The sequence below is a fragment of the Lissotriton helveticus genome, chromosome 3_1 (genome assembly GCF_964261635.1).
Source record: "Lissotriton helveticus chromosome 3_1, aLisHel1.1, whole genome shotgun sequence".
NCBI classification, from domain to species: Eukaryota; Metazoa; Chordata; class Amphibia; order Caudata; family Salamandridae; genus Lissotriton; species Lissotriton helveticus.
In genome coordinates, this window is record NC_136061.1 from 599334978 (window position 1) to 599359792 (window position 24815).

Genomic DNA, 24815 nt, shown 5'->3' on the forward strand with positions numbered 1-24815 from the left:
CCTGGAGATTCTCTGTCTGCAAGCAGGGAAGAGACCATCCTTTTTGCAGATAGTGAAAAGGGTAGGTGACGCAGATCTTTGCGGTCCTACTCATTCTCCCCATTGTTATTTTGTTGGTCTATTGGTTTTTTTGGGATCCATGAGGTATTCACTGCCTGCAAACAACGTAGAATAGAAATATTCTGTCTAGTCTTTGCACCTAGTGATAAGATAGGCAGTGCTGACTTTTTAGTCCCTCGTTACGAGCCGTCATGTCTGTCTTCTCCCCATTGATAAATAGCCTGTTTAGCCCGGACCGGGTGTTAGAGGTGGACCATATGGCTCCACTAGAAGGCACCCCTAATAAGGACATGTTCATAAACTATGGGTTAGTTACCATAGCTTATAATAAATTATGGCACAGGTATACCGAAGATAGCCAAGACAAACAGTGGCCACTGGCAGGATCCTTCGACCTTGATAAAATAGAAACGTTAGAAATAGCCCTTCGAAATAATAAGACGACGCCAATTATGCTCGACAGTCTCGGTATGTGGCGCAGAGAGGCTACGAAACGACAGAGAAAAGACGAGGATAAACCAAGTAGGGAAATATACCGACAGGACAACCCCAGGACACCGCTACCCACAACTTACCCCCCGACACTATACCAAGGACGACCAGACTTAGGGTCAGACCAATGCGCTTTTTGTAGATATGTCGGACACTGGAAAGCCCAATGCCCGACTCTACTGAGCGTGAGTAGGAGCAGAGGACCGACAGGAACGACAGACCGACAGTACGAGAAAAGGCGCGAGACAGAGAAGAACCCGACTTACATAGACAGGCCAGACAGAACCACCACGTTTGATTATGCCCGATGGCACAGATTTCGCCAGGAAAATCTCAGCGGCATGATCAAGTTCTCCTAGGTCGGGCAATGTCAAGACGGGAACCCAGCCTCGTTTAAAAACTTACAGACGGAAAGAGATAATTATGACCGATAACTGTTTTTATATTTGTCTTGGGTCTTTGTATGTCGTACTTGTACTGTCCCCCGTCTGAGTTCGTGTGTATGTAATGTACAAATCTGCGTCATCCCTTTTACACGTGTTTCCGTGTTACTCGACCCCTGTTAGCAGAAACTTAACATAAAAGCAACCTGGAAAGAAAGAAATGATAAAACAAAATCCGTAGAACATTAATAAACTTGAACTTTTAATTTAACACAACAAACAAGGAATAATAACGATAAACTGTAGAAAATGGAAGTCAAACAGAACATTCGCCCCCCCCCCCCATTCTGGAACCTTCCAAAGTAGGGCAGGGTTACGGCTACGCCCAACCAACGGCAACCCATATAAGGCGAGCCCCGCCGCCAACTCTTGGTCAGGAAATCTTAACGTATGGGGGAGCCGGAGGAGAGGCGGGAGCCCGCAGCCTGGGCATTTGCAGGTAGTCCCGCCACATGTCTCTTTGGCCGGCCGCAACGGGCCTGGAAAGACTAAGGTAGTCCCGCCACATGTCAAGAGGAGAGCGAGGCACCTCTTCCTTTTCTCTTCCGTCACGGCCGCAGCAGTCCTGGACGGCGGGATGTCCTGCACGTACCTCCACAACAATTTGTCCAAGTTGGGCTGGGAGGGAGAGGCGACGCGGACGAGCCTCTCCCACCTCCACCGGTAGGAGGTTTCCCAGCCCCCAGCCCGGCGCCGAACACCCCCAGTCAGGCGATGGTGCCCATACTTCCACAGCACCGGACACACCATGGTGGCACCCCAGTATTTGCGCAGCACCGAACGTACAATGGTGACGCTTGGGGAACACCGGATGTGGAGAGGCCTTCATGCAGGGCGATGAAAAGGAGCGGCATGGAGTGCACCGGGAGAAGGAGACGACGTGAACGAGTCTCCCTCGCCCCCCCAGGTGGGGGCATCACAGCTGCACCCCAGCTGAACGTCCCGCTCTCACAAAACAGGGACCTCTTCCCTTCACTCCAAAGGGTCTCTTCCATTCTTGCAAACTCGACGAGAGTGGCCCCTGCAGGGCCTCAAAATGGCGTCTGGATCCGCTGGAAGGCGGGCCCCGGCCACTAGAGTAACTTTGGCCAGCCATACAACTCGAACATTTGTCCCATGGAGCACGAGCCCCCATCTCCGACAGCATCTCCGCAGCCTTGAAGATCATGCAAAGGTCCCCGGCGGAGCCTTCGGCCTTAGCAGGTTTCCGGTAAGGGACGGCTGCTTCGATCGCCAACGAAACAAACATGACATTGCCACACCTTCTGTTAGCGTGAATTCTAGAACTGCCGAAAAGGACTCTGGTCCAGAACCGCCGAAAAGGACTCTGGTCCAAACTGCCAGTAATGGAAACATTTCCCCCTGATGCTGCTTCCGGACTGTGCCGGCCCCGCCCAAAATGGCGCTGGTATCAATCGGAACTTACGAACACCTCGTGGTGTTCCTTCGCACTAATATAAACTTGATGTTCTGAGATTTTTGTGATCCTTTGTACACTTGGCTAGAAAAGACAAGGAGAGCTCACTCGACGAACAGTATGAAAAGATCCCCGTTACAAACGTTGATTACGAATATACAATGTATTATATTTTTATAACTGATGTAAACCTCATTTACGATACATGCGTACGGTATGTATATAGGAAATCTGATTACAACTGTTATGATTATGTTTCTAAATTATGAAAATATATGCCCCCGAACCCCCGGCCAATTAATAGACATTTTAGTCTCTTACAAATGAATGAGTAAAACTTTCCGATGTTTTTTACTGTCGCAAACGACGCCCCCCACTGTACGCACTTTAGCCATTGCCACGACCGACCAAATACGACCACACCCTCCTAATCCATATGCTGAAATGAATTTGCAAATTAAAGTCTTTGAAACTATGGACGGGTATTGCATGTTTTATTTTAAAACAATATGGGATGGGTAGGAAAGTTCTTTTTCTGTGCACCCTACTCTGCTCTCTCTTTAAGGTTAAAGGAAGATGGTTGCCCGGCCTTGGAGGACGGATCGGATCGACAACCCGACGCTCCGCATTAAAAGTACGCGACTGACTCATGAACTCTCGCGTAGAGGAAGACCGTGACTTCCAAGGATGGGTAAAACGAATGGTGTAAATGAGGGAATGTAAAAGGAGGGTGAAATGAAATAATGTAAATATTGTAAAGTACAACGTTCCGAAGTAGCAGGGACCCAAGAACCGAAGAGCTTTAGAACGCCACGGCGTCGAAAGAGGTTTAAGGATCCCGATAGTGAGATATATCCTTTGACTAGATACCTCGCACTAGGCACCTCTGGTTTCCTTTTTATGTTTCCCCGCACACGCCCTACATGAACACACTACCCCCCCCTCGACTCCGAAAACCATATCCCCGGGGACCCTGCCCCAAGGAGGAAAAGACGAGTAAGAGGTAAGTAAAGGACTTATGAATCCATGTATTTAAATGCGCGCGAATGCTGTCTCCCCCACCCCCCCCTCTTTTCCTCCCTCTGCAGGTTACGTCAGAAATTACAGCCGAGGTGTGGCGAAGATCTGAGACCTTGCCATGTCCAAATACACGAAACGGACTAGCACCGCAGGGTAGTGCCCAAGCACGCCTGCAAACTACTCACGTATCGAACAAGCCCGAAAAATTAGCACAACCTGATAAAAAGTGACCACCCTTAAACCAGACCGGAAGAATGAACCCATGTCACGTATGATGCGAAACTGTGAGGGAATGTGTGTGTGTGTGTGACTAAAGCATTGACCCAACTGGTCAAAGGACCGAGAATGCGAGAAAGTGCGACAAAATGGTACCTCCCTTTTTTTCTTCTTTCCTTTTCCCAAAGCACGTCCCCTCTACCCTGTCTAATGCTCAAACTGCATGATTACAAGATTCTAACGTGGACTCGTGAATACCCTTTACTGTGTAATGCACTAAATAGCCTTTCTTGAATGCACTGCCGCCCTCTCCGTTGCACGTGCACTATTTAGCCTGCCGTTGCACACTCTCTCTCTCTCTCTCTCTCTCTCTCTCTCTCTCTCTCTCTCTCTCTCTCTCTCTCTCTCTCTCTCTCTCTCTCTCTTTTTGCACTACCACTCTCCCGAGTGGTTAGCCCCGAAATTGGCAGATCGCCACCCCTAGCACACCACCTAATTGGCTTCAAATACCGTCAGTATTTGCACAAACATTTGTCTTTAATGCAATCACCCTGAGGCCGCGTCATTACCTCTCCTTTTCCGCTAGAAGTCAATAAACCCAGGTTGGGCCGTAAGGGAAAGGACAGGTAAGACAACAGAGGTTCCCTAATCTGGCCCGAAATAAGGGAACTACATGTCAACGGCTCCTATAGTATAAAACAAGGACCTCAGAATACGCGACCCTCCCCTCCCCGAATCGTCGCAATACTGAAACCAGAAAAACGATCACCCCCGTTGCCTCCCCTGTCTATGTCCCTGGTCGTTTCCCATAAATCCCCTGTCCTTCCTAGTTAAGTGACCGGGCTGTAAAAGGTTACGTAGGACCCAGAATGATGTTTTACAAGGTTAACAGACTAGAGCAAGGTAAAGAAATCGTCAAAATGAACCTCGCAGTAGCTGAAAAACAGGATGCGCCGATAGAAAGGAAATGTTTAGCCATGTTCGTCTCTCAGCAAAATACCTGTGTAGTACCATGTTGACGACTCACTGTACCCTTTTGTAAATGTGAAACTCTAGAGAACGGCATATCTTTGCCAGATTTGTCTCCCGAAGGTGGGTTACCATCAGATGAACCGTCATGCCTGTAATAAATGATTATGAAGGAAGGTCATAGTAAATCCAGCAGGTCCGCCACCGGTCATTCATATGCCAGTTGTGAACGTTAAAAAATGACGGACATTTTCATTCTTTGCCTGGAGCTGGGAGAGAAATAGACTTTTTGATTATCTTCATCCGAAAATTTTCTAAAAAACTGTCTTTTCAAACTTGTTTAAGGGTGCTGCTGTTGGAGGAGAGAAGGACCGGATGTGGGAGCACGAGGCCCGACTGCAGACTAAGGGACACCTACGACATTGGCCAAGGCGAGACCACGACTGAAAAGAGCTGCAGGACGAGGCACTGTTTTCGACAGCATGAAAAGAAAGGGTCGACCTGATGCCCCTGCTCGACGTCCAGTGCCTGTCGACAAGTCCCCGCTCTCTGAATTCCGTCACACGCCCGCCTATTTGAAGTCTCTCGTTCCCCTAGATTGTTCCTAATTTGGCCTTGCTCCATCCCCCTTTTTCCTCTGACCTACCCTATGGACTGTCTTGAACGCTCTTCTTTCATCGGAACTTTCTGACAATCACCTCAAAGGACACGGGGCGAAAAGGACCTTTCCGACCAGAAACGCGAGGAAAGGGTCGTGCCCTGCAACGCAGAACTAAGAACAGAGCCGGACTTGTAGCTCCACCGCCGGTGCTCAACAGCGCCAACGAAAGACCACAAAGAACAATGAGAACTCGTAAACTTCGAACATTTGACATCCTCAAACCACCGTTTTTTTCTACGCCTCATTTCTCTCCCAGCCACCATTGTATTGATCCTGCTCCAATCCGAATCCGAAATATGTATTAACCTGCCAGTTTATGTTATGATATGTACTTGTTGCTCGCCGTTTTTTTGTATTTCATTCCTATGACTTTCCTGCTGAACAAATTTATCAAAGTTCATCAAATAGATGCACCTCCAAAAAAAAAAAAAAAAACTAGAAACCTCAAAATGTATTGTTTACAACTCTTTATCTTGGGTTTCCTACCGTTCTCTCTCTCATGCTCACCACAATAGACCCGAGTAGAAAATGAACCAACAAGATGTCTTGAATATGTTAAAGGAGGGACTGTGGAAAATTAGTGCGTTTTGGTGAACATTATCTGCGCCATCTTGCCTCTTCCCCTGATGCCACACTTTTGTCGTGCGCGCCCGCCATTTTAAGATGCCCCGATCAGAACCAACCCTTTTGCATGCCGCTGGCCCCTGACATAGCCCTTTGCCTTCGCTAAGCCTGCCCGCTGACCACCCCCTGCTTGCACCTGCCTTGAATCATAAACCCCTCTTCGGCGCTGCTCTGCCCCCGGCCCTCATCTTGTTCCCAGCGCGACACCTCCCTGCTTTCCTTTCATGATCTCCGGCCCTTAGATGCAAACCCCCCTTTTTCCCCGTGTGCCCGTTTTGTCCTCCCCGTTCCCAAGCCGACACCCAGCTCTGCCGATACCACCCTCGCCCCTCCCCGTACAATAGAAAGCTTCCCCCATCAAAGAAGTCCCCGGGTTGATCAAAGCCCCCACCCCATGAGATCCAATCAAACTCCCCACATTCTGTGACTCGGCGGATTATCCAGCTGCGCGATGCTCATCACCTGTTGTGATTAGGGTGGGGATTTCAACTGTAAATGTGTGTGGGAACGGGCCCCAAAGGGGGATTCCGGGTATGTCTTTCCGTATATCAAAGCTTTGTCACATGTATGTAAACTGCAATAAAAACCATAAAACACTGTATATAAGGGGCCAGGCCTCAAACGTAAGCTAGAGCACCTCAGAACGATACCTTCTGTCCGTTTCGTTGTGTTCTCCTCCGGAGAGAATAAAAAAAACCTTGTTTCCTGCTTTCTAGTCTCCAGCGCCTGCCTCTTCATTGATTTAAATAACTAGAGGGTCACAGAGGCAATACCGCCGGGCAAATATCGATTGTCCCCGACCTGATTGAAACTGTTTTTACAATGCTGTTCAACTTGCACCACAGCACAGCGCCTGGATACCCTCTCAGTTGATAAGCAGTGCTATATAAGTACTGATTGATTGATTTCCGTAAGTGCTGAAAAACTTACAATATGAATATGGAGTTGTACCTACTCTTCATTTAGGAATTAAATGATTACCTGATTTTGAAAAAGGCTTCTTGATAGATTCAAGAAGTGACAGTTCTGTCAGTAACAGGGGTTAGCAGCTTTTAAATTGAAGAACGCAAACAAGAACTATTTACTTTGAAGGAGATTTTTTTGAAGAGGATAAGTGAAAACTGGGCTTTGCATTTCCCAAGTTTCAATATCCTCAAGTGACACCAGCTTTCTGCTGCGTGATTTGCTTTGAAACTGTTTATTTGGGCTTTTCCGCTGAAACAACCTTCCATAATGGCACTTGACATGGATGAAATAATGAGATCAATGAAAATGTATGTAAATGTAAATGTAAATGTGTGTATACTTGTAAAGAGCACTGCCGCCCCATCTCGGAGCATCCTGGTGCTGTATACCGCTGTGGAATCCATCCTGGCTTTCCCTGTGAGATGCCCCCTCCAGGGCACCCCCAAGGTGAAGCCAGGCCTCCCAGCGCTGTTGGGGCCGTTGTGGAGATTAAGCAAGCTATTGCCCAGAGTTGCAGAGTGGGACCCATGATTAGAGTAGACACCGAGGCGAGAATTATCAAGTCCGCAGACATTGAGCCCCAGACCCTGCCGCGTTGGGAATTGAACCCTGGTCCCAGGCCTGACTTCGGCTTCAGGGTCTGCCGCTTCTAACCAGTGAGCCACACTTCTCCATTCCACTCAAGCAGATTGGATTGTGCTGCAGTGCAGCTACCAGTCACTAAAGAAACTTCACATCTGATGATCCACAAGTGCCAACACCAGTGTCATCATCACCTATGCCGATTCTAGTTAGAATAAGACCGCGAATAGTGTCCGACTTTCTGGAGATGACCATTCCTGGAATGTTGTGGTTTTCTTTGACTTCTGATCTGCATCCCTTGCAAAATGAGGGCATCGCTGACACCTGGTGACTGCCCCTGTCTCTAGGTTGCCTCTCCTGTCTTGTAATGGTGGTACATAGGCATGAGTCGGAATCCGTCCATGGGAGGCAGTTGTATAAGTGACTTTTATACATGTGAGTTTTTGATGAAAATGAAAAGCTGATGATTGGAGGCCCAAATCCCATTTAGTAGAAATGAAAGGTGGGTTTTGGGGACAATTCAATATTTTTGTTTGGAAAAGCTGATTTATTCACCAGGCAAATCTAAATCTAGTATTTGGGACAAACATGTCCATGCTTTAAGAAGATAGTTGGCATATGGGTTAGGAAAAAACAATTGAACTTTCGTATATATTCAACATTTATATTTTACTGATAAGTCATGCAGAATTGGGCCCATCAATGCTGACGTTCTTACCTTGACTTTAAAATGCATTTGGTTGACTGTTACTTTATGATTAATTGGAAATACTGTTGTCGTGTGTATTAATATATATTTTATGACACTGTTTCTCTTCTCTACTACTTTTGAAGTTCTCAGTATGTAATGTTTGTAGCACCTCCGAGATATGCATGCTCTCGGAACTTGTGAGGGCTCTTTAACTTGAGTGAGAGTGAGTGAGAGCTCTATAACGTGAGACAGACACCTCTACTATCTATGGCCTGGGACTGAGAGATTTGAATACTTTTCATTTGCCTGCTGTGACTCCTCCAATACGATTTTCACTCATACCAGATTTTACTGGCAGGACTAGGTGGACAAATTGAAGAAAGTGTAAATTAGAAGGCGAAAAAGATGCTATGTGCATCCTGTAAAATGGCAGGCAGTCATACACATATCAAACCTAGATTATTTGGGCTACGTATAAAACCAGGTTTTTAAGGAAATTGTAAAGAAAAATACACTACATTGCCACCATGTTTTCTTTTTGGAGAGAATGACCCACTCTCCCAGCATTTCCCCATGAAGGGCCATGCTTGCTTATCACAGGATGAAGTATTGGAATATTTGACGAGTATCACTAGGACTGCCTGTAAATCCTGCTGTGTTTTAAATTTTAAATCGAAAAATGACAAATGCACAATTTGGATAAAAAAATGTCAACGTTTTATTGGAAGAGAGCATTTCCAAACTCCCTTTTGGATAAGTCAGAATCGATCAAGCATTGCAATCTGGGTTGGCAAAGCTCTTTTCCTTTCAAATTACACAACCTGCAACGGGTACCAGGGCTCTTCAAGGCCTGGGACAGAAGTAATCACTGCAGGACACAAAGCCAGAGACTAGGTACACAATGATTTTACTGTAGGCATGGAAGGGGGCAAACAAGATGGACCTGGCAGCCCAGCCTAAAAAAATGATGTTGATATGTATCTACATAAATTCTGCTCCCCTCCAGGTTTCCTTCTCCGTGCCACGCGAGGGTGTGTGACGCCTTTCGACAAGGGGCTGCTACGAAGAGGGGTGCTGCGAGTCGCCTGGATCCTGAGAAGCAACGGAATGTTAACAGCAACCAACCTCCTGGTGTTAACAGCCACCAACCTCCTGGGCTGAAATGACCGGAAAACAAGAAAACGGAGGTGCCATGAAGGTTTCCACCTAACGTTAACCAGAAGCGAACAACTGCTTGGTGGCAGTATAGCTTTTCTGCTGCACCTCTTATTTCCTACTTGGAACTTCCTTAGCACAAACTCCATAAGGGGCCGGGGTAGTGCAGTGCATGTTTACTGCTGGGACATGGGCAGCCTTCCTTACAGTAGTATTCCGGCACGCAGTGGGTGACTAAAATCAAATCTGAAAGGTTTTTAGCGGTGGGGCGGAAGGCTTTACAAATTCTTTGTAGCAACTAACTATAGACATGTAAATGCAACCGACAGTCCTTTTCCCCTCACTCTACTCTACTGAGTTGCCTTCACTTTCTTTCATTCATTTTGTTTTTCTCAGCCCAATGTAATGATGTCTTGATGTAGTCAATTCACCCAATGGCCAACTATTTAACATAGATATTTATCTATTTTTGTCATTCATCTGTCCATCTAATCTATTAGATCTTGGGTGTGAAATTATTTAGTGTACTTGTTAAATCACTAACTCGCCTGTCCATTAGCACGTTGATTAGCAGTGCCAATTACCCAATCACTGGGACCGGGGTAAACCCAGGGCCCACGTCCCTGTTTGCAGTGGCCCCCGGGCATCAGGTAGCCCCCTTCCGCCTTCGGTTTTCTTCACCCTGGCCCTCAAAGCCTGGATCTTGGGGCAGGTTAGGTTTCTCCATGTACTTTGTGTTTGGCTGGGTAGGTGGTTGACGGGGTGGGTGGGCGGTCTGACATTTTATTACGCCTCATTGTTCTCTAACAGGTTGGTGATTCTGTAATGTATTTCTTCTTTAATTTGTTTGCTTATGAGCCCATCCATGTATTTGGTTGTCCTCCTGGTCACTCAATACTTAATTAATCCATTTCTGTACACCTGATTTCTTTAACAGGCTTACTCACAAACCCATTCCCTAGTGACTAACTCTTAATTCTTTGTTTTACTGTATCAATTAATTTCCACGCCCACTTAATTATACATTGACTCACAAACGTTGTCATTCACTCACTTACAATAATTTCATATACTCAACTCAGAGCACTGGATTTTTTCTTTACTTACTCAAACATCTCCATATTCAGTCACTAAATCAATGAGAAATGCACTCACATGTACTTTAACTGACGTGTTTCATATTTTTTTTACTCAAGCACCTTTCTGTTCATTCATATATATACCCCCACCCCTCCAGAAAATGTATACACTTTTTTACTCACACAAAGCACATGTCACATATTACATCACTCATGACATGGTCAGTGACATCACTGATGACATCTCAAATGACATTACTGAGATGTACGAGTGGAACTCTATTAAGTGTATTTGATGATCAATTAATGCATATTTTTTATCCCTCGTTTCGTCTCATTTTTATTCCTTCTCTTACTCATGCATTGCCCACTCATTAGTCTTCTTCATTACAAAGAAGTTCATCGTTAAAGCTATACATCTATTTTCCTGGCCCTTCCAGGGCACTTGATCTATTAATTAGCCCTGTTTCCTGCCTGGAGCAGGCCCATATGAGTTTCCAGATGTGCAGGATGTGCTGAAATAAATGGAGGAAAATATCAAACCCGCTGTTGTTTGTCCTGATCTGGGGAATAGACTGTGGAATTATAAAGGAGAGAACACCAAGGTGGTCCTGTTGGGGGGTCCTAGTCAAGAGCATGGCTTGAAATTAACTGAAATAAATACATCACTCACTTAGTCATATTTTGAACTACTCCATTGAAACTATTAATGTGCCAAGTTTAGTAACAGAACAAGAGTGGAGCAGTGGAACACTTTGTTTGTCTTTTGGCTAATGCACTTGAGTCTTTCCTCTTCGGAGTGGAAGTGTTCAAGAAGTTCAACAATGGTTCATTCAGGAGGAGCATGAAATGATGCAAGCCTTTCCATCCTCTTTGCCTCCCTCTTCTTCTCTATGACACAGGAGGCATGAATCCTCCAATTAGGTCCAGCGATGCCCTCAGGGTCCTTCATCTGACCTGCCTTAGTCACAAGCTGAGCTGCAGACTCTGATTCAAGAAAGTATGGTGGTGGAATCAAAGAGGTACAACTCCAAATATGGGAAAAGGAAGTCATCATTTTCTCCCATCTCTAGAAATAATGAGTTGCAAACTGTGGACGAGATCTCTCGACTTTAGTTGACACCATGGGTCGTCCAGTGCTACTGACATCTATTGGCAACTTAGGAATGGAAGTAATTGCTCCTGAGCAGTGCAGGAATGGAGGGGATTTAACCATATTCCAGAGCAGCAGCTATTATTGAGCTGGATCAGCGACCCGTCTAGCCCCAGTAAAATATTCTGAATTTGTCCTAGTGTAATTTGTCTCCACCAGAACACAATTCAGCAGTGCCTGCATCTTGTCTGCTTTCTGTTCAAGGCAGCTACGTACAGGTGGCGAGGGGTTTTTCTTATTTTAGATTCCAGATGGGTCTAAAACAAAGACAGAATTTCAAGGGCCATCAGCCTTCCTTTTGTTCAACTGTAATCTTGACTAGAAGCTATCTTGGCCCTAACACCTAAATGCCAAAGCATGGTGGGGAAACAAAGATACTCAGCTTATCACTTTACAAGTATTTAAGAGAAACTGCGGTTTGGAGGCGACCTTTTGATGCTGTTCTTATTCTTTTTATATGAGAGATACGCATGCACTGTAAGAATGTCAGATGTTGCGGTCCGTACGAGTATTTACATAAATAACAGTTTAAATAGTACTTTCTATTTTCTTTATTGATTCTTTTATTGCACTACTCATCCCAATGTAGGGTGTTCAACGCTTTACATCACAGACACACCCATCATAGATTGACAATATATCATATGAATGTGTGTATTTTAATATACAGGATGTTACAAAAGACAATTAGGATTTCAAGGTGTAGGAGTCACACATCGCCTTTACTGGTAGAGATTATATGTTAAGAGTGTATGGTCAAAGAAACTCAGTCAGGATTTAAAACATAATAGAGTGCTATGGGTTGCCTGTATTAATAATAATTTATTACTTCCCAAAAACACCCTTTTTATAATAACAACAGATTGAGAATAAACAATAAGGTTCTAAACCCTTGCATTGCAGTTTGCATGCAGGTCTTTGATAACAGTCTGTAGCTCACTCAATCAATCAATAAATCAATCAGGGGATTTATAAAATGCAGCTAATCATCAATGAGGGTATCCAGGTGCTGAGGGTCTTGATGCTTCAGGTGAGGTTAGTTGAACAGCCAGGTCTTTGCGCGCCTTCCGGAATTCTTAGAGAGAGGTGGTCTTCTGGGGTACAGGGGGAGTTAATTCCAGGATATAGCTGTGAGATAGGAGAAGGAGCATCCTCCACTGTTGCTTCGGCAGATGTGGAGGGTGTGAGTGAGGGAAAGGGAGGCGGAGGGCAGGTGCGTGGTGGATTAGTGGAAGTGCAGACATTAGTTGACATAGGCTGACCCTTGGTTGTGCAGGGCTTTGAAGGTGTGGATCACTTGAATTGGCATGTCTTCTGAAAAGCGCGCCCAGTGGAGTGTCTTGAGGTGAGTGGTGATGTGGGTCCATTTGGGGAGGTCAAAGATGAGTCTGATCACAGGGTTTCTTATAAGAATGGTTTGCCATGTCTCTTTAGGAGGTTAGCAGTGATTCCTGCGTAGAGTGTGTTGCTATAGTCAAGGTGGCTAGTGACTACTTGGGCTTGAGTGATGGTGCATCTGGTGTTGATGGGGAGCCATTTGAAGATTTTCCAGACTATACGAAGACTGAGGAAGCAGGTGGAGGAGACTTTGAGCCAGATGTAGGAGCCATTTACCGACCGGTAAATGGGTTTTCGGTATGTAGGGGCACATTTTTACAGAATCGGTAAATTTACCGATTCTGTAAAATACCGAATCGGTATTTTTACCGATTCGGTAAATCTCAGATGTAGGTAGGACTCTTTAGAGTCCCAAACGACCTACAAATTCGGTATTTTACCACCCAATCCAATTGGGTGTTAAAATACCGAATTCAGGTGTGCATGCACATGTGTGCATGCACACCTATGCCATGTGACAGACAGACATGCCCTTAGGGCATGTCTGTGTGCCACATGGCGCACATGTCAATTTCTGGGGTGCCAGAGGGTGTCAAAGTGACACCCCCTGCACCCTTGCAGAATTCGGTATTTACCGATTCGGTAATTACCGAATCGGTATTTCCCATTGATTCCTATGGGCTGTGAAGCCCATAGGAATCAATAGGAAATACCGATTCGGTATTTACCGAATCGGTAAATACCAAATATTACCGATTCGGTAAATCCACATCTGGAATTACCTACATCTCCCCCCCTCTATTTTACCACTTGTAAAATACCGAATCGGTAAAATTCGGTATTTAAGAAGTGGTAAAATAGGTTTACCTACATCTAGCCCTAAGTTATTCTGAGTTTTCATGGTGAGTTTGCTGTCTAGGATAATGCCGAGGTTATGAGCATGGTCTGTCAGTGTGGGTGAGGGTCCTAGTTCCAGGGGCCACCATGCATCATTGCACAGCGAAGTTTTGTTGCAGAAGATCAGCACTTTTGTTTTGTTATTGTTGAGTTTCAGGTAGTTGTTTTTCATCCAGTCGGCGATGTTCGTTATGTACCTGTAGAAGTTCATTCTTGTGATGGACGGTCTTCTGAGAGAGAGAGGAAGAGCTGGAATATGTCTGCGTAGGATATGCTGTTCAGTCAGTGGGCTCTGATGAGGTTGGCCTAGGGGGATCATGTATGTGTTGAACAGAGAGGGGCTGAGGGATGAACCTTGAGGTGTAGAAATCAAAAATCCACTTCTCAGGGGTTCCACTGATACTTAGTCCTTTTAAACTCACAAAGAAGAACTTGACACAGAAGCTGGAATATAAAAGTACATTTTTATTAACCTCAAATGAGTGAGACTACGTCACACAGAAGCCTTAGCAACAGAATGAGGCAGTCTGCCAGAATGGTCTTACTTCACTTTTTATATACTCTTTATCCTGCCCCAGGCATGTAAGGGAGGTGTACCAATTACATTCCTAGACAAATGGAAAATCTGGAGAGTCAGCAGGTCAAAACATTATAATTACATAGTTCACAAAGGTTAATCTGATTTAGATGGCACTGCAGGGCATGGCATGATTACATGTACAGTATCCCAACCCAAAAGTTAATCATTAAGAATGTCCCAAATTCAACCTCCAAAAGCCGGACAAACCTATAATTGAAAGCATAACCCATGTAATGAAGACACATAAAAAGAAACAGTAACAGATGATGAACAAGAAAAGGCATGTGCAAGGGAACTAAAAGTTAACGATGTCCTGAACATTGATTGGCAATCTCAGACAAAGATCGATCAGGGAAATTGGCTTTGCGAGGTCAGTTTCAGGTGAAGAGGTCAGTTTCTTACAGTTCATTTCAGAGTCAAAAAGAAACCTTAGTTAATGTATACATGAACTAAGAAGGCCAGGCCACTTTATATGCCAGGCTACCTTCACAGGCCTACGTGAGGGCAACACAAAATGGTGGCACAGAACAAAATGGAGTCAGACTCGAGAATTACAGATCCTCAGGCCCTCCTTTTGCCATTACGTAGGCAATAACCTAAACTCATGTTAACCTGAATCTAGGTCTATATTGATATTCATTAGGTCGTCAAGGTGTTGCTGTAACATCATCTTTTTATTCTCTACTTCTCTCGGGACAGGTCTCCGAACACACATAGTAGCACAAAGACTCACTTCTGGTGGACCGTTTTTGGATGCTAGAGGCGGAGCCACTTCCTCTTCCATGGTAATTCAGTCAAATGAGAACCTAATTAACATTTACTTTATACAATTGCACTGGAATCGCTTGTGCAACTGTGCCCAAAGTCCGTTCAAGGCCTCTCTGGCAGGCTTCTATTGTCCATCAAATCTGCTTCCATTGTCTTCTTCCACATTGGGCCTCTCGATTCAGGCCTCTTCATGAAAATAGTACTGTTTAGTTGGAGTGCCCTCCTGGCAAACACTCACAGCTCACTCGATAGTCTCAATGTCTCAAGGCAGTGCACCAGTATCTCTCCTCTGCGGCAGGCATTACAGATAGTGTGCTCTTCATTGATCATGGGCACAGATCATCTCGTGCAGACCCAAGTACTATTAATTTGAAAAGAGCAACAGACTTTCACGCTCAGCAGCACTTTCAGGCTCCAACACTCATTATTCAGTGTCAGAGGACGCTCAAGCTTCTCTTTCATGGACACCATAATGTAGTGCCATAGATCCTCCGGTGCACTGCCCTTCCGTTGGAGCAAAGAAAAAGAGGTGGTAGCCAAAAACTCAGGCCAAGGGGCTCAAGGGACCGCACACTGTCATAGGTTACCAGCACATGACAGGTAGAAGACTCAATCCTCAATTCTTTCGCTCTTTTGCACTGAAACTCTGGTTCTGTGGCAAAACCCGCTCCTCCTTCTTTTCTGATGTTCAATGCCTTCTGATGAAGCAAGCACAATACTTTGAAGATACCACTGATGGCACGCTGGCGATCGCTGTCCAGCCTTGCTACTTTCTGGGTGCTGGGACTGTAGGGCCAAGACGTCTGCCATTCATCTGCAGCTGTCACTGATGGGAATTAGGCTTATCAGCGTTCTGCAGGCCATGACTCGATTCCGCAGAACCTAGTGACGTAGGAAATGTAACACAGTTGTTAGTTTCCTTCAATTCAGTACAAAAACAGTTCAGTGTTTTAACAAGGGGACTGCAAGCAAGTGGCCTGCAATCTTCAAAGGAATGGCCATACGCCATGGGACTATTGTGATCTAAAATACACTGTCATTCTCATAGAATACAAAGACAAAGGCAGAAGGCAAAACAGTGCCTCTTGCCTCTTCAATTGGGTTTCCGTGTGAGAGCATATCCTCTACCATCTAAGGGTAGATAGCTACATGGGAATTCTATCTGAATGGATGTCCTCGCACATAGTGGCATCATCTAATGTGGTAAACACATTTTTTTTCTCTAAATGATTACATATAGGTGTTCCTAAATTCCTTATCTAGAACACCTCAAAAGAGAAATCACATAATACAGATTATCAGGGACATGTAGATACCTCCCTTTAATAATTGTGCATCAGGTGGACTATGCAATACAAAAGCTAATGATCAAAAATGTGGAAACAAAAGACAAGAACTAGAGAGTCCTAGTATTTCCATGATTAGAACACATCGGATCCACCAAAAATTAAAGCAGCAGATAAAAGAAACTAAAAACCAAATTAGAATTGGCATGAATCTATAAAAAAAAAACGTAAGGTGTCTCCTATTGAGGTGGAAAACTTGTCTTACTATAGTATTGAGTCAGTTAACCAGTCTATCACTACTCTGACAGTCAGACAGGAAAACATCGAAGTAGGCCTAAAGAAAATTCTTGAAAACCAGTCTGGTCATACAAAAGGGAATTATACATAATATGGGGGTCCCTGGTACATCACTGCAGTCTGGAAGTATGAACCTGAACAATACACCAATAATAATAATAAAGGGGCTGACTAGTGAAAGGAATATGGAAAAAGGGAAATGGGTCTAGGACACAGCTAAAATCCCCAATAACTAGACACAATGCGACATTGATCAAGGGGAGAAGCGGCAAAATAAATATCTATAGGAAGAACAAGAAATTACTCGGGTGATAGTCAAGTTTGTGACATAATACCAAGAGTATGGGTGATGCACAAAAGTCAAAATAGTACACACATTTTAACTCTACCGCTGGGCCCTACACCATATACGGTAATCTCAGCTAATGTTCCAGTTCCTTTTTCAGGGAAAAAACGAAGCTTGGTTCCCTTTGAGGAACAAAGCCATACACTATTTAGGAAGCAGAACATGATTAACTAATGCAATATAGAAATTAGGTCACCTTGTACAAGAGTCACAGATCTATAATTTCATCCTTAGGTCCAATCAAGGAAACATACATCTAGGGCTGCCTGTTCCTTAAGGGAAGGGGCAGTAACGTGACTAACTGCAGGTGACACACTTTGATCCTGTATATCTCTTTTATTTTACTTCAATACTATCATGGCCAAATTTGACATACACTGGTGAAGTGTTGTCTGTCTTGTTCACAGCATGAAAATATCTTATCTGTGAAATTTAGTGTCAGAGCAAATTCACCCAACTGTTGTGCAGCGATATACATCATCATGTAGAACCCTTCACAACACAGGTGAACTTGTAATAGTATCAAAAGCAGCAACATAAAACAAAAACATACATAAAATAAAAAAAAACACACATGTCAAGCCATCAGATATACGTGCTGTATACCAAGCACAAAAAGCATAGACAAATTACAATAGCACATGTAAATGAGCGGTGACGCACACACTTCATGCACTGTGAACCTGCAGCCCAAAACCCAATATTCGGGCCTGCTTAATTTGTCCGGCTTAAAATCAAAATTACACCAAAATTACACTTTCTTTTACTTTCCCTCCTTTTGACAGCAGATCACCAGTTAGTGGAGATCGGCTGTCAAATACAACTTACTGTGTCGCTTCTGACACACAGGACCAGCAGGAACTATTCATAAAGGATAAAATGCAAAAACATGAGAAACGCACAAACATTTCTTTTCAAAGAAGTCATAATAAAAACACATCTGTTTTCAACATACTGCTGAACTGCACATAATACACAAAATCTCAACTGTAACCAACCATCTTTTCTAAACATGCTAAACCACCTTAATTTTAACTTTCCAAAAGTAAAACTCATTCACAGACACTCTGCGTGTCCCGTTCGCCAACCCCCATTGAGGCCCTGCCTTTTTTTTTTTCTTCTTGGAAGGCCGGTCAGGAATGCACTTCTCGGAAACAAAGCCCTAATTTAATAGGTTGCAGATGTCGACGGGAAAGCCTCACACAGTCCTTCAAGAGCAAAGAATAACACATCAGCAGAACATCTGTTTCCACTTACTCCTAAACCCCCACCGTACTGACCTTAAGGTCAAAATCTGCCTTGCGAGCTCCACGCTCCTCAACCCCCCTCTCTCTTCCTCACTCTAAAGTTGACAAAGACAAAAAACCTACCTAACTCTTTCCAACCTGCAATAATCAACCCTATTTAAAAACACATGTTATATATATTACTCCTTTTAGGGGCCACAATTTATTTATTCTTAGATTATTAAAACATTTACTGTGAAGAATTCGCAGAGCACAACAACACTACATACCAGCTTTAGAACAAATGCTCGTTACCACCCCATACAATGGTACTCATTTCATCAACCTTAAATGGATGAACGTCTCAGTAGGTCCAGCTAGAGTTAGAACCTTCAACCCTGATATCAAACTCAAACCTCTGCACCGGGCACATTGGCTCATTGAGTCATTAAAAGCAACCCCAAATAAGAACAACCTAGAAACTTGTATTATACCTAAATGTATGCATTTACTGAAGCTTAAGGCACCTTAAAAGCTACTCTAAATGGCAAGAATACTGTTTAAATAGTCTATTTTACTCATTTTCAACTTTGGTATTTGGGGCACTTAAAAATTAATATCCTGTGATTGTGTTACATATTAATCATCCTCAGAATGTTCTTTACACATTGCAGAGATTGGACATTGGACATCTCTCATGTAAATCCTTAGAAAAATGAGTTTTTTACACCTGCGCCAAGTGAAATTCCATGTGCAAATGTTCTCATTTTTGCTGTTCAACACAACTTAAATTAAATTGTAATGCTAGGAGGTTATAGTATGAGTAGTAAGCTTCATGAATATTAAAAAACGATTTTAGAAGCACTTATTATTTTTTAAAAAAAATATTTTTTTCATAATTAATAATAATTCCTTCTTCTTCAATAAAACCAATCATTTTTGATAATTCCACATGAAAAGCAAGCTGCATCCCTTGCCTATCATTTTTAGATGCATTCATTAACAAGCCTAAGCACAGAAGTATAACTTAAAACATGGCAAATGTTTGCGCCACTTTTTTTTAAAAGGACAATTATTTTAACATTAAAACCGAGAATATGCTTACAGAAAATGCTTAAAGAGAAGAAAACCGCACTTGAAATGGCTTCCTGTGATACAAAATAATGAACCTTATTTTTGTAACCTTTTTCAAAACAGCATTCTGAAATGCAAAGGTTCACCCGTGTTTAACTGGGAACGTCCTTACTGAGTAAACATTCCTGTCTATTCGTAATTGCTTCATGTTGCTTACTTAGCGGCAGCAACAGCTGTTTCTTAGTGTTGAAAACGTGGGCACGGTGGCAGTCTTATTTAAAACAGCCACAAAACACACAATTTCCCTTTTGAGGCCTTTCATTCCTAGTGAATATGAATTTTAACTTATTTTTTTTTAAGCATTGAACAGTTTTATACATGTGCGCAATTGCTACTCTATAAATGAAATAACAACATATAGCTATTGTAGCATATAATATGGTTCATTTCTGGATTTTATTTCATTTCTAATTAATATTAATTAACTAACATTTTGCATAACAGACTAAAGACAACAAGAAAGACCACAAACACATATTGAGCACATTATCAGACATATACAGAAAGGGGTGAAAACACTCAGGACGCACAATACAGCGCACTTAACAACAACATTTCATAAATAGCGCCATCGCTATTCACGTACAGAAGTTGCACTAATGGGAAAATCACATAAACATTTAAACACACATTTAACCCACAGATCAACACTCAGAACGGAAACAAAGGACAGCCCACAGACTGTACTTAAACCAAACCATTTGTAAATACTAGTTGTAAGTCATATTTACAAAATACGCTTCTCAATAGTGTTCCAAAAGACTGCAAAAACAGTCCAACAGACTGCTGTATGTCCAAGAAGCCAAAATACACTCAATTCACTAGCTTTGGCTGGCAGAACACCAAAAATTGCCCTGCATATCTCCATTCGTAAAATTGCACAGAACAAAGGATCCTTGTTTGTATTATGTCCATATTTTGATTCCCTGGGGATACAAAATCACCAAGGAAGAAATATGTTTTTATACCTAAACCTATTTAGGTATTTCCTCTAAGGGAGCCGGCTAATTTAATTCACATCTCACTATGGTACCTTCCAAAAAAACAACACATTCTTTGATGTGAGCTGGAAACAGGCATGCCAAAAATATTGCAGAATATACAATATTATACCCCAAGTAGTGCTTAAAGTACTCTTCGTACGTGCACCGTTCAAATTTTATACAAAGTAGAGAAAAGTCTCCTCATTACCTGCCTACACAAATTGCAATTCGCATATACAAACCTATACAAATCCAAAGTTGGCCAACACAAATTCCAAAACTCCAAAGCTATACCAAACAAATGGTTGTCCAAATTCTAACTGCCAAGTTCTAAATGACCTAACGGTCTTTTTTTAAAATACTCATGCCAAAAAAGGTTCTCAGTCAGGAGTGACATCATGTGGAGGATCAAAATCATGAAGATCAGAAATATACTGGGCTGCAGAGACAAAGAATCCCCAGAACCTCCGTGCACAGAGTACCTCCTTAGTAGAGTCCTGTCCTGTCCTCCTCAGTAGATTTCAGTCTTATGACAAGATCACTCCCTCAGATAGCCACTTCTCTGATGAGGCTCGTGTTGGCCGCGCCATTTGTAGAAATCAAAAATCCACTTCTCAGGGGTTCCACTGATACTTAGTCCTTTTAAACTCACAAAGAAGAACTTGACACAGAAGCTGGAATATAAAAGTACATTTTTATTAACCTCAAATGAGTGAGACTACGTCACACAGAAGCCTTAGCAACTGAATGAGGCAGTCTGCCAGAATGGTCTTACTTCACGTTTTATATACTCTTTATCTTGCCCCAGGCATGTAAGGGAGGTGTACCAATTACATTCCTAAACAAATGGAAAATCTGGAGAGTCAGCAGGTGAGTAGCCTTTGGGGTTTTAGCAGGATATGGTCAAAACATTATAATTACATAGTTCACAAAGGTTAATCTGATTTAGATGGCACTGCAGGGCATGGCATGATTACATGTACAGTATCCCAACCCAAAAGTTAATCATTAAGAATGTCCCAAATTCAACCTCCAAAAGACGGACAAACCTATAATTGAAAGCATAACCCATGTAATGAAGACACATAAAAGAAACAGTAACAGATGATGAACATGATAAGGCATGTGCAAGGAAACTAAAAGTTAACGATGTCTTGAACATTGATTGGCAATCTCAGACAAAGATCGATCAGGGAAATTGGCTTTGCGAGGTCAGTTTCAGGTGAAGAGGTCAGTTTCTTACAGTTCATTTCAGAGTCAAAAAGAAACCTTAGTTAATGTATACATGAACTAAGAAGGCCAGGCCACTTTATTCGCCAGGCTACCTTCACAGGCCTAAGTGAGGGCAACACAAAATGGTGGCACAGAACAAAATGGAGTCAGACTCGAGAATTACAGAACCTCAGAGGAACTCCGCAGATGATCTTCTTGAGTTCCGAGGTGAACGGTGATAGTCAGACCCTCTGAGTTCTTCTGGTGAGGAAAGTGGTGATCCATTCAAAGTAACCTCCTTGGATTCTGAAGCAATGAAGTATTTTGATCAGGGTGTAGTGGGATACAATGTGGAACACTTCTGAGAGGTCAAACAAGATCAGGATCGCCACTTCTCCTCGGTCGTGGAGGGTTCCAATGTCAGTGGCAGCAATCAGGGCAGTTTCGGTACTGTGGTTTGTGAAGAATCTGGATTGGGAGGGGTCCAGAAGATGGTTGTTCTCCAGGTGTTCTGTGAGTTGTCATTGATGGGCTTTTTAAGGACTTTGGCGGGGAAGGGGAGCAGAGACATAGGGGGATTGTTTTTTGAGTTCGCTGGGGTCAGCGGATGGTTTCTTGGGAAGGAGTTTGACTTTTGCATGTTTCCATTCTTCGGAGAAGGTGGCCGTTGTGATGGAGAGGTTGAAGAGGGTGGTGAGCTCGCTGCTGAATGTCCTGCTCCCGAGGTTGAAAATGTGGTGCAGACAGGGGTCCATGGGGACTCCTGAGTGGATAGAGTTCATGATGTCTGTGGTGGTCTGTGTGGTAAGCTGGTCCCAGGTGGTGAGTAGGTGGCCGATGAGGTTGGAGGATACATACTGGGGCTCAAAGTCTTTTTAGATGGTGGACATCTTGTCACGAAAGACATCCACCAGGGTGTCACAGAATTGCTGGTAAGGGGTTATAATGTTTCTGATGGCTGAAGGGTTGAAGAACACTATGACAATGTTAAAGAGTTCTTTACTGTGGTTGGAACTGGCTTTGATGCGGCCCACCAGGGCATTCTTTTTTGTTTCCTTTAGGAGTTGGTGATAGAGATTGAGGGTTTCTTGAAAGTAGCTCTGTCTGCGGATTCCTTACAGGTGTGCCATTTTCTTTCTATTTTGCTTGCAGTTGTGTTTTGAGGACCTAAGTTCCTTGGTGTACCATCTGGCCTATTTGGTGAATCTTTTGCGTTTGCTGGGCTTGATGGGGCGAGTCTATCTGTGGAGTCGGTGATCCAGGTGGATACATTCTTAACAGCCTGTTCTATGTTGTGAGAGGTGTCAGGGTGTGAATTGCTGAGAATGTCGGTCCACTGTCTTTCTGATACTTTGCTCTATCTGCTGTGAGGGGTGCTGGGTATCTCGGGCGGTGCTGGGGGTTCTGGTGATGGTGAAGAGGACAATGGCATGGTCTGTCCAGGTGAACTCGGTGACATGACTGTACTTGACTCTCTCGCTGGCCATGAGGATCAGATGTGTGTGGGGCTGGTGACTAGTACGATGAGGCCGATGTTCATGCCACCGAGGAGGTTGACATGTTGGTGTCATTGAGATAATTGAGGTGGAAATTGAGGTCTCTGAGGATGATGTAGTCCTTGGAGTCTATGGCGAGCGGGGCCATGAAGTCGGGAATGGCGTTACAGAAGCAGGGATGTGGTCCTGGAGGTCTGTAAACGAGGGTGCCCCTGATGGTTAATTTGCCATCTCTCTGGAATTTGAAATTGAGGTGTTCTATGAGCAGTTGGCTTCATCTGTGGTGGTGGTACAGTGGATGTTTTCTTTGTGGAATATGGCGATACCACCTCCGTGTTTGTTGGTACGGCCCGGTGTGCTATCTAGAAGCCTTCAGGTGTTGCTGTGGAGGAATGGATGCTGGGGTGAGCCACGTCTTGGTGAGGAAGATGATGTTGAAGGTGGTGATGATATCTCAGGTTTCAGTGGCCTGCTGGTAGAGAGATCATGTGTTGAAGAGGGTGCAGTAGAGTTACTCTGAAGCAGTCGTGGTAGTCATAGTCAGTGTGGTGGTGGTCATTGTGCCTGTGGGTGCTCCAATGTTGCAGGAGAAGAGACAGTGCCAGCAGGAAAAAGGTTCTACAGTGGAAGTGGAGAAGTGCGGCAGCAGTTGTTGTGTAGTCTGGAGTCCAAGGCTCTGATCTCAGTGACAGTGTATCTTATTTTGGTGGGAGAACCAGGGTTCCTAGCATTGGGCACTGTTGAGATGCAGACGGGCAGGTGTGTGCTCATGCTGTGGCCTCCATTAAGTAGGTCCTGGTAGGAGTGGGGGAATCTGGATGGCGGTTGGCGGGGCTGGCGGGATCCAGGAAGCAGGTAGGGAAAGGAGTGGCAAGAGAAAAAAGAAGCACATAAATGGGAGAAAAATGCAATTGAAAGGCTGATACAATGAGTCAAATACAATAAACTAACAATGCAAATACAGTGAAGACTAACAAGGCACATACAATAATGAAAAGAAAAAGACTGACAAGGTGAAAACAATAATGCAAGCACAATAAGGGCTAACCAATTAAAACAAGGAGAATCAGAGCAAAGTTCATACAATGAATACTAACAAGGCATGTACAATAATGCAAAAACAGATAAAGACTGACAAGGTGAATACATTAATGTAAGCACAATAAGGGCTAATCAATCAAAACAAGGAGAAGCAACGCAAGGCTGCTGAGAAAGGCAGGAATGGCAGAGTGGGAGACCTGCTGTTGGAGGCTGAAAGGGGGGAGGTACTCAAGGACCTGCTCAATGGAGTCGCGCTGCAGCCTCTATTAAGTAGGTCTTGGAATGAAGGAGGGGCTCTGGGAGCCGGTAGATGGAGCTGGCGGGAAGCGGGAATCAGGTAGGGGAGAAGCAATGAAAACAGGCTAGAAAGGAGGGACGAGAAAAAAAACAAGTACAAAAGGAGGAGAAAAATGCAATTGACAGGGAGATACAATGAGGCAAATACAATGAACTAACAAGGCAAATACAGTGAAGACTAATGGTCCAGCTGATTTATTCCTCCATTACTGGAACCACAATTGATTTTGGTAAGATTATCACCTCCATTGGATCTATAAGTTCTTACTTTCTTTTAAGTTTTAAACATAGATTTTATTTTTGAAAAAATGCAACCAAGTACAAGCAGTTAAGCAGCTAACAAATGATAGGCAACGAACATTAAGTAAATTAGAACTTATGCAATA

General features: G+C 43.7%; 1 protein-coding gene across 3 annotated transcripts in view; it reads left to right on the forward strand.

Annotated features, from left to right (window-relative positions):
• The window catches only part of LOC144824675 (uncharacterized), a 1660589-nt gene that overhangs the window by 1477863 nt on the left and 157911 nt on the right, over positions 1–24815 (forward strand). For 2 of the 3 annotated variants that reach the window (XM_078683710.1, XM_078683711.1), the window contains one exon: positions 9148–10900. The exons of the other annotated variant lie outside the window; for it this stretch is intronic. In XM_078683710.1, the coding sequence (XP_078539836.1) occupies positions 9148–9307 (160 nt within the window). In that variant the 3' untranslated portion in view covers positions 9308–10900. Of the gene's footprint in view, positions 1–9147; positions 10901–24815 lie in introns of those variants that run through there. 3 annotated transcript variants of the gene reach the window in all.